This window comes from Nothobranchius furzeri, chromosome 4 (genome assembly GCF_043380555.1).
Source record: "Nothobranchius furzeri strain GRZ-AD chromosome 4, NfurGRZ-RIMD1, whole genome shotgun sequence".
Classification (NCBI taxonomy): domain Eukaryota; kingdom Metazoa; phylum Chordata; class Actinopteri; order Cyprinodontiformes; family Nothobranchiidae; genus Nothobranchius; species Nothobranchius furzeri.
The window spans coordinates 16,763,839-16,775,101 of NC_091744.1; the positions used below are offsets into that span (position 1 = coordinate 16,763,839).

Here is an 11,263-nt window from a genome sequence, read left to right on the forward strand (position 1 = left end):
TTTAGCGCAGTTCAGCACAGCTGAAAGGTGTTGGATGATCAGCGTTTTTCTCATGCGTTCCTGTGTGGGTTACCCTCGGTGTGCGTGTTTATCATGTGAGTATCATAAGACGAGAGCGATGCTTATTTGACTTTATCTGTGAGTTGCTCGGTGTAATTCGCTAAGTAAGAAGCTGGTCCCGTTGCTATTGCTAAGCTGCGGGCTCTTTTGGCCTACTTCAGGCAGCCTTGGTTGCAGCTTCTATGGCATTCCATATGCGACTTACTGTCAAGTATGGTGGTTGGAGGTGGATGAAACTATTTACTGTGTTTATTATTGGACCTGTAGAGATCCTGTTTGCGAATGCATATACCAACTAGAAACTCATGTATGGTTTAGGGTGGCATCTAGCGGCTATGAGGTTATAGCAGGTTATATAACGTCATGTTGGAAACCACAGTGCTATATAAACGGTACACTGCTTTTCATAAGGCTTAACACGAATGTTGGTTCTGTCTGTTAACAGATCACCATACCTACATACTCCTACACACTCACAATCCTTTACCTGCATTGGTATACAGGAATGCAATTGCCTCACCGCTAACGTTGTACAACCTGTTGATATCATCTGCCGCCTCCTTAATAAAGCTACTTGGACTACATTGCTGTGGAGTGCCAATCCTTCTGACCGAGGACGACTCAGTTGAAGCGTGATGGCAATCAGTGCAAAGAATCAAACAGTGAGCATGTAAACAAACACTAGCATCAATAGCTATTCTTCCAAGAGCAACCAACATATGTCATCGCCCCCAGAGTGCATTGCGTGTGAAAAACATGGCGTCCTACATATTTAAAAAAAATGTACTAAATAAATATTATAGATTTATAAATAAACAGCAGTATTTTGTGTGTTTCTAACAACATAGTTTGGTACAACAGAAAACTTGTGGCTTATTAGGGCACACACGTCCTCATAGCCGGAGTTCCTTTTAACAAGATAGGGGCTACATTGCAATCAACCAAATGTTTGAAAAAGATTGAAAAACAGCAAATATGAATAGTTCCCTTTCCAGTTTAAATGAAGAAGCTCTGAAAGAAACAAAACTATAATATTTATTATGAATAATGTCCTCGGTGAGTGCTGTTAGCTCCAACCAGTGCTGAGGGAAGCGAGCACACACCGTTTATCTTAGAATATCTCTTCTTCTAAAGAGCATGACTCATTTTTATAGGTAGCTACTTGTGTGCAAAGAAGCAAACATAGTAAGACTTTCATTAAAGGTAGAGTAGAGAAATTATAGAAGAGATGTTGCTAAAAAAATGACTCATTACAGCTAAAGATGTGCTCCAAAGTGAGCCGAAGCTTTATTTAGTATGTTCTTTCTTATCTGTGCTCACCTACATGTGCAATAAAAAATAAACCAACAACTCTGTTCATCACAAATAAACATCAAATTGTGTAAAATTGACAAATAGAAAACAAATAAGAGATAAAAAAAGATAATCATTACACGTGTTGTTAAACATGACCGGACAGATTACGTAACTCAATAAATGCTAATAACTGCCTCTAGCAAAAAATCTCACAAGTGCACTATGTCTTTGCCTAATACATTGTGTTTATTTTTAGTTTATACATTATTAGAAATGCTTGTGAAAAATACTTAAAAACGCATCATGCATTAACCCTCTCAGGCTCTAAATGAGTTTTGATAAAAGGACGAACAACTGAGTCCTTCAGGGGTACTTCTGAGTTAAAAATGCTCATGAAACACGTGTGTGGAGTAACCAGGTGGGCAGGTTTTAACGTTGCAGGTTTTAGCCTTGCAAATCTGCAACGCCTGCCTCCAGAGGGTTAAATCACTAACTATTTTCCTGTCAGTAATGCCAGATAATAATTAAAAACTAAATAATTTTTGGTTTCTTTACTCACATCTATAGAAAAAAATATATCTGTTTATTTTCCTTCACAGAAAAAATGAGTCCTTTTCACTCAGTGCAGTGTAAATGACACTTTTATGTCACAGTGAATAGCATATATCTACGTCCACAATTCCATTAGGATACTGTAACATAAATGTGTAAGTAGCTCTTAAGAGGAGTGAGAGGAACTCCCTGAGAGCATCATCGCTTGTAAACGTGCACTTTCTCTCTACATCTCGGACAGGAGTGATGTGCATCCTGCAGCCGTCGCATCCATAAAGGAATCAAACAGAAACCACAGAACAACCTGAAACACACAAAATCAACCAGGTGGATAAAGATTACGAACCTGAGACCTCAGCTGTGCGGCTCGTGTGTTTTGATCTTACCCCATTAGTGCAAACAGCACACATGTACACCAAGCAGAACACCCCGGCACGTATTTGACTTCAGTTGTGACAAGTTCATTACAGCACGGACACCAGATCAAACCGGGGGCATCTCTCAGACTCGTCACTGTGATGGGGACGGGTGTTGGCTGGGACACAGCGACCACTGTCTGAGCTCGTCTGCTGCTGGCCGCTGCCAGTTCACCAACTGTCATCCAGAGGTCAAAAGTAGACATAGAATGTTTAATAAAAACAAGTAACACTCATTAGTTGTTGTAAAGTAATAAAAATAATCTGTTACTTTGTGTAAGTGGATGCACCGTGACTCCAGGGGTGTGTGATGGTGGGATCCCAACTGGTGCAGAGAGTGGAGTCAGGACAGGGAAAACATCTGGATGGACTGTTGATAGAACATAATGACTTATCAATTTAAAGGTAGTTTGTTTTTTTTCACAATTGGAAACTGTTCTTCAAGCCTCTATATGGCATATTGAGGGATTTGGATGAATGAGGAAAAGGACGACCCACAGCCTGTAGATCACCTATCTGGCATTCATTTACAGTAAGGAAATTCCCAGTACATCCTGGAACAGAGGGGTGCTCCAACATTCTTCGTTGTTGTTATCCTCTCGTCCAACAAGGATTTTATCAGTACCTCAGGCTAGTGTTAGCAATAGCTGTGGCCTGTTCAAATGATTACCACGCACTCGCACATGAAGTGCTTTGAGAGGATCATCCTAAGGCACATCAAGGACACCCTTCCTGCTGGTGTGGACAAACACCAGTTAGCCTACTGGGAGATCTAGTCAACAGAAGATGCACTCAGCCCTGACCAACACATTCACACCTACGGAGCATCCTAACTTAGATGTTAGGGTGCTTTAACTTCAGTTCACTGTAGCTGATCGAGAAGCTCCACAACCTGTGATTTTCAAGATCAATGTGCCTCTGGATCAGGGATGTTCTCAGCCTAAGAGAATGGGGGACTGCTCATCATCCACCCTGGTCCTGAACAGGGGCACACCACAGGGCTGTGTGCTCAGTCCAGTTCTTTCCTCACTAATTACATACACAGTCACCCACACCTGAAACATAGTCCTGAAGTTTGGGGAGGACACCATCTTATAACAAACAATGCTGACACCCTCTACATATTATATACAGGTGCTGGCCAGTAAATTAGAATATCATCAAAAGGTTGAAAATATTTCAGTAATTCCATTCAAAACGTGAAACTTGTACATTATATTCATGCAATGCACACAGACCAATGTATTTCCGATGTTTATTACGTTTAATTTTGATATTTATAGGTGACAACCAATGAAAACATCAAATCTGGTATCTCAGAAAATTAGAATATTCTAAAGGCAAATGAAAAAATGTTTGTTTCTCTAATGTTGGCCAACTGAAAAGAATGAACATGAAAAGAATGTGCATGTATAGCACTCAATACTTAGTCGGGGCTCCTTTTGCCTCAATAACTGCAGTAATGCGGCGTGGCATGGACTCGATCAGTCTGTGGCACTGCTCAGGTGTTATGAGAGCCCGGGTTGCTCTGATGTCGTCTTCAGCTCCTCTGCATTGTTGGGTCTAGCGTATTGCATCCTCCGCTTCACAATACCCCATAGATTTTCTATGGGGTTAAGGTCAGGCGAGTTTGCTGGCCAATCAAGGACAGGGATACCATGGTCCTTGAACCAGGTGCTGGTGGTTTTGGCACTGTGTACAGGTGCCAAGTCCTGTTGAAAGGTGAAGTCTGCATCCCCATAAAGTTGGTCAGCAGCAGGAAGCATGAAGTGCTCTAAAACTTCCTGGTAGACGGCTGCATTGACCCTGGACCTCAGGAAACAGAGTGGGCCAACACCGGCAGATGACATGGCACCCCACACCATCACTGACGGTGGAAACTTTACACTGGACCTCATGCAACGTGGATTCTGTGCTTCTCCGCTCTTCCTCCAGACTCTGGGTCCTTGATTTCCAAAGGAAATGCAGAACTTGCTTTCATCAGAAAACATAACTTTGGACCACTCAGCATCAGTCCAGTCCTTTTTGTCCTTGGCCCAGGCGAGACGCTTCTTGCGCTGTTTCTTGTTCAAGAGTGGCTTGACACACGGAATGCGACACCTGAATCCCATGTCTTTCATGAGTCTCCTCGTGGTGGTTCTTGAAGCGCTGACTCCAGCTGCAGTCCACTCTTTGTGGATCTCCCCCACATTTTTGAATGGGTTTGTCGTCACAATTCTCTGCAGGGTGCGGTTATCCCTAGAGCTTGTACACTTTTTTCTACCACATTTTTTCCGTCCCTTCGCCTGTCTGTTAATGTGCTTGGACACAGAGCTCTGCGAACAGCCAGCTTCTTTAGCAATCACCTTTTGTGTCTTGCCCTCCTTGTGCAAGGTGTCAATGATTGTCTTTTGGACAGCTGTTAAGTCAGAAGTCTTCCCCATGATTGTGGTGCCTTCAAAACAAGACTGAGGGACCTTTTAAAGGCCTTTGCAGGTGTTTTGAGTAAATCAGCTGATTAGAGTGGCAGCAGGTGTCTTCTATATTCAGCCTTTTCAGAATATTCTAATTTTTTGAGATACCAAATTTGGAGTTTTCATTAGTTGTCACATATGAATATCAAATTTAAATGTAATGAACATTGGAAATACATTGGTCTGTGTGCATTGCATGAATATAATGTACAAGTTTCACGTTTTGAATGGAATTACTGAAATATTTTCAACCTTTTGATGATATTCTAATTTACTGGCCAGCACCTGTACATTGACTGTCAATACAATCTCCATTGTACTACATTTTGCATTCTTTTCATTTTTGCTTCTTTATTTTTTTCTTTTTCATCACAGAGAGAATAAAAATCTTATGTTCATTTAATGTTCTGTCAGCACATCAACACCTAAAAATCTGGTGTTCTGATAAAGCATTAACTGTAAAGCAGTGATTATGCCATAGATGCTGAGAACGGCCATTTTGGAAGATGAAATCATAAATAGATGTGTCAGGATCAAAAATGATATTAACTTTTAACCTTTCATGTTTTCTTTCTTGGTCAAGCATAAAAGAAGACATAAAGAAACACAAGCAGCAAAATATACATGTTAAAATGAGTATGGTCTGACGAAGAGGAGAGATCCTACCTGCCTCTCTATAAGTGGGAGGTGGTGTCGGTGGTACTGAAGGGATGTTTCTGTGGACAGGTGTAGAGGAGCTGTTTAGTTCCCCCGTAGACTGAAGATGAGGTGGATAGCGACTGGCCTCCTCGTATGAAGGAGGTTCCATTAGGAAATCATCAAGTCAAACAAGTCGATGCTGCTGACAGAGAGGCAGACTCAGATCAAGATAAGAGCCAACCCTTTGGGAAGTCCCCAACGTGTCTTCCAAGTCTTTATTTGGCTTGTCTGCATCTATAACACTGAGCAACATTTTCACACCACTGACTTCTGCATGTGTTATTCATTTTAATATTTAAAGTTGGTTTTGATCAATAAGCATTCAATTTTTTTCTTCAGAATTTGTGGCTTTTTCATGAATTTTCTGTTGTCTGAACAGGAAAACATTTATGGTTAAAACGAATAAATCTGCCAAGTAGAGGACAAAGAAAATGCACCAAGCCTTAAATACTTTCTACAGCAGATGAACAGAAAAAATCCATCCGAGACCTCAGACAGCAACGATTCTTCAGTTGATCATTAACGTTTCAACTAATAACTCTTTAACAATGACCTTCAACCAGCTAAAATAACATGGTGTGTGTGTCTAACTAGGTCAATAACTAGGTTTTTTTTTATTCAGTCAATAAGTTGAAACTAAACAAGCTGCTGACAACCGCATGTCTAAAGACGAGCAGCTGTTTTCATGGGAGTGATTTAAGGGTCAGATCTAAATGACTAACAAACACAGGACTTTTTTAAAGCTACCAAAGTCAGCATAAACACGGGTAAAAACACGTTTAACAGATGCTGGAAAATCAGACTTCTTGGAAGCAAAATATAAAGAATACACCAAGACTTTTGCACAGTACTATTATCGCAGATCTTCAACAACATTTAAAGAACATTCAGATTCAGTAATGGGTGCTGCGAAGGTTCAGATTGCTCTCTCGTTTCCCCTTCATTCACTGTAGTGTAACATTTAATTCTGTTTACTGTTTCAGGTTATTTTCTTTATTTTTTGTTTGTGTTTTTGTTTTTATGTTTGATGGAAAACAAATCCAAATTAATCAGTCTGAATTACCTGCTTTCATCCACAAACTAAAATTAGAATCAGTATGGATGCCTCTCTAAAACAGACGCACACTATCAGATGGAACGTTTCATGTCGGTGAGGTTAATGACTATTCCTGGCCGACAGGTCCGGGAGCACGGTAAAAAATAAAAACACTCTTCATCCGTACTACAAAGGTGAAAGTTAAACAAAGTCTAACATCACAGCTCTGAACGTGTGACATCAAACGCACACTTTTGTGTTTAGCTCAAATTAAACCAAACATCTTCTTCTACAAGGTGGAGACTTTTAGAATCATCTAGAAGATGTAATAAAAATGTTACATTAGCTGTTTAGCTTCAGGATTGTGATACTAATAACCACAATAAATCATCTGACTCTGCACCTCTGATTCTGGTGACATCTCCGCCCTCTGCTGCCACACACGCACACACACACACACACACACACACACACACACACACACACACACACACAACTGAACTGATTTGTGGATCTGTTCTAAACTGACAGAAAAAAAGACACAACAACAAACCCGAGAAGATGAAGTCATGAAACGGTTTGGGGCTGAAAATAGCAGGTAGCCATCGTCAAACCCAAATGTTAAAATCAGCCAGGTTACTTCACAAAACTCGGGGCTTGTGTTCTTATGTAAACAAGACTCATCTAAACACCGGTGTTTGAACTAAAACCTGTTTCCTACATGAGAAACATTCCCTCCAAATTAAATCAGCACTACTGCGGATCTGTTACCAGTAATAAAGCATCGCGTGGGATTTTATGAAGAGAACTGAACTTACCTTGAACAAAGGCGCAATCTGAGCTGGAGAGAGGAAACACCTACCATGTTGATAACGTGTGTGACGTCTCCACTCGTTGAACCTGTTTCCGCCAGGAATTAGAAACATTTCACCTGTCACACAATGAAACCAGCCATCCTGGTTTTTCCTGGGCGGGGATGCTCTCCCCACCCTCTTCACTCACTTCCCTTTGGAAAATTTACCTGATCTATAAATAACTCAGGGAAAATCAGCGATCCAAGATCTAAAGCTCTGATACCAAACATACTCCAGTTTTATTCTGACTGCTTTAGATGTTTGTCAGCATCGTTTCATATTTTAGAAACAAAACTGTCCCACCATACAGAAAAACATTAGTTTCCCTCACAGTTGGACGCTTCTGCTGTTGACAGTAATTAGAAGATCAATGAACTTCCCAATGAGCCTGAAAGCTGCATTAATAACTAACCTGAGCTCCGACTCATCCTACAGTCAAGAACCCAGTACGGCTTTGGGAGGAGAGTCTGACAGGAAATTTACATTCTTATAGTATCTGATTTAGATGTGAACGCAAGCATCGGTATAAGGGTTCGGTATCAGTAAGAGTTAACTGATGCAGTGGCTGAACTGTAACTTGTCATTTCTGTTCACCTAATATTTTAGTGTTGTGATCATTTCTATTCATATATTTTACTTTTTATCTACCTCACAGTCTATTCCTGTTGAAAGCAGAGAAGAACATAAAGCCTGTATTCCAATTCATTGCATTTTTTTGTGTGGTAGAAGTATCGGTACTCAGATCCATATCGGTTTGGTAAAAGTGGTATCGGTGCATCCCTAATTAGTATTAATTGGTGTTTTTCCATTGTTGAAACTTCAGAGTAAATTCTGGGAGGGGGAAATTGAACTGGAGATACAATACGATGTCCCAGTAGCCTGGCAAGCCAGAATAAATAAATATATTATTTTGTAAATTTTAGTCAGTCTGGCAACGCTCCATTGACTCTTTGTCGTGGGCCGGGTTCTACTGTTGTCTTTCAAATGATTTCCACATGCTACTGGATAACGAACAACGTGACACACTCGCCGCAACGGTAAACAAGGCAGTCCGCTGTTGAGAACGGCCCACCAAGTGTATAGATCGCTGTGATTGACCCACCATTGTGGACCATTCACAGCACTCTATTGGTTTGAAACCCCTCTAAAGAGCTGTGATTGGCCCGCCACAGTGCTGCCAGGGACTGCGGAGGTTCCAGTGGAGCGTTCCTAGACTAAACTTTGCACAACAAGAATTTGGTCTAGTTCACTACGCAAATTTCCCAGTCGTCTCAGCTGCTGTGTCTCTTACAAACTGAGCTCTTCGAGGACGTCAGCATATCGCGGCTGCTTCAGCAGTGCCTGATGTCTCTGATGAGCGCCAAAAAGCATCTGCAGTAACTTTAATATCATTACAAGTTTTTTTTCTGTCCAAATACATCATAATTTAATCCATTCCAAGGTGGAGAGCGCCGCATGATGTAAATTATGATGTTCAATTACCAGAAGAAGCTAAGTTTTCTCACAAAGCTCTGTGAGACAACAGAGCCCCGTGAATGAAGTCGTTGTGGGGAAATTCCATCGTCTTTTTGTTGGGAGTTTAGTAACAACAATTTAAAGCTGCATAACTTTGGTACCTTTGTTCTTTTGCTTCCATTCTGCTTCACAAGCAACTCTTCTAATTTTACTAACGCCAGTTGTTTTGGAAGGCATCTGCTGATGTCATTTCCTACAGAGTTACAACCAATCAGCATGAGCTAAACAATAGTTCCACTCAGCCGGGCCTTTCCAATTATTATTTTACTGTCTATATCATTTTCTTTATTACTTATTTTCTAATTTTTGTCATTTATATTTGCTCTTTTATTAAATTTTTACTCTTTCTTCCGGCGCTCACAGAGAGCAGTCGCTTCTGCCTTTTCCTCCCTTATCTGTGTTTTCCCAAGGCTCTTTTTGTCCCGTCTGCCTACAGAGCGCTTCTCTGCATTTCCTCTGCAATCACCTTTTTCAGCATTTTTCAACATGGACTTAATTAATTGGTCATTCAACGCGATTGATAAGATTTTTTCTACAATGAGGACGGAGGAGGGGGCTCACGCTTGTCCTCAGGGGACACATGCAGCGGGATATATGTTTGATTCCTGGAAGAAGTGGAATATCATCTGTCTCTCTCAGCTGTCCATTGAGGACGTCGAAGATTTGTGGATATTTGGCCTGATGATCGTTGGATTTCTTCTGATTAGAGTGGGAGGATATCTGGCTTTCCGTAAAATTGGGATGACGGGAGCGATTGGAGGGCGACCCGCATCCATGGACGGCACCGTCCGTGTGGATACCTCACAGACTGGGACGTTGATCGAGGTGAATCGCAAGCTGGACAATGTCTTAGCTGCGTTACCGGTGTTAGCGCGCAGGATTGATAACATCTCGGAAAGGGTCACCGGACGGTGTGGAGATGTTTAATCACTGAATTGGCTTCACTGGAGGACTTGAATGATCAATACAGACTTAAGGCAGAGAGGAAAAATTATCTCTGTCTGACCCAAACAAAGTTTCTGTTATCGAATCTGACGCCACAAGCAGCCTTGGAGTTGCATGCAAAACCCCCACGCTGGAAGAAATGCTGACAAATGCTGTGAATCTCTATCCACCCACCCCCCCGCCTTCAGATTGTGGTCTCCACCGAGGTCATCGAGATGAAAGACTCACTGCTCTCTATGCTTCCTCATGACCGCCCTCCCACCTGCGGAGACAGCTGGTTGAGCGCCACACAGGCAGCCCCCGCTGAGGAAACCAGGATCCCAGCCCCTCCCCCCACCTACCGGGTCTCATGTTGTGAACTGTGACGTTTGTTGCTTACATGTCGGGTGTTGTTTTTGCATTAGAGTGCTACACCCTGCTGGTGTAACCCTGTTAATGCCTTTTTTCTCCCTCCCTGAACTTCCCTCATGTATTCCCTTACTCATCTACAAAGGAGCGCCGTTATGGCTGCTCCCATGGTCTGCCTGTATCTGTCTTGTCTATATGTGTGTGTGTGTAACCTTGGTCAGGTTGTACCATGGAGTCAAGTTCCTACGCTCTGAAAGGAGCGCTGGCAATAAAATTCTTCTGATTCTGATTCTGATTCTGATTTTAATCCAGTGTTTCCTCTGTGGGGGCCCTCTGCCCCGGGAGCGGTGGTCGACTGTAGCTTCCTGGGCGCTCTATAGGTGGGGGTCTATGCTCCTCCTCCAATGAGCGCCCTGACTTAGTGTGGAAGACCTGATGCTGCCGGGACAGACGGCTCCTCTGATGGCATTTCCTTGCGTTACCATACTTGGCTCATCTGGACTCAGCCGAATATAATTTTTACTCGTGTGTGTGTGTGAGTCTGTGTGTGTGTGCGTGTGCGTGTGCTTGCATATGTTTGTTAATGTTTTTAACCTGTTATGGGAATCTGGGGTCATTTTGTAAAGCACTTTGAATCACACTTTGTTTGAAAAGCGCTTTAGAAATAAAATTTGATTGATTGATTGAAGTAACTACACCAATTCAGGCACTCCAAAAGGTCCTGAAAATGGCTCGGAAAATGCCCCTTTTAGCCGGCCTGGTGAAGTGGAGACACGCGTGTCGGGAAGTTCTAGTAAATTTACCCTGAAACTCTGGTAGTGGAAACACACCCATTATTATTATTATTATTATTAGTAGTAGTAGTAGTAGTAGTAGTAGTAGTATTGTTATTATTATTAGTAGTAGTATTAGCATTAGTATTAGTATTATTGTTATAATTGTCACTATAATAATTATTATATATTTTTCAATTGTTATTTTTGATTTTTATTTATTTATTTATTTATTATATTACTTCAAATCAAAATGAACTTGGGAAAATGGCATTCCTTAACGGATTTTATTAGAACCTTTGACCACTAGCTAGTT

General features: G+C 41.5%; 1 protein-coding gene across 1 annotated transcript; it reads right to left on the reverse strand.

The window, feature by feature from the left end:
* Positions 1-1,323: 1,323 nt before the first annotated feature.
* Positions 1,324-7,724, reverse strand: si:dkeyp-75b4.8 (lipopolysaccharide-induced tumor necrosis factor-alpha factor homolog). The gene is made up of 5 exons (XM_015964126.3): positions 7,331-7,724; positions 5,444-5,615; positions 2,596-2,694; positions 2,295-2,502; positions 1,324-2,212 (listed from the first exon to the last, which is right to left on the reverse strand). The coding sequence occupies exons 2-5, from the start codon at positions 5,583-5,585 to the stop codon at positions 2,107-2,109; spliced, it is 555 nt and encodes a 184-aa protein (XP_015819612.1). The 5' UTR covers positions 5,586-5,615; positions 7,331-7,724; the 3' UTR covers positions 1,324-2,106.
* Between the last annotated feature and the right edge of the window lie 3,539 nt (positions 7,725-11,263).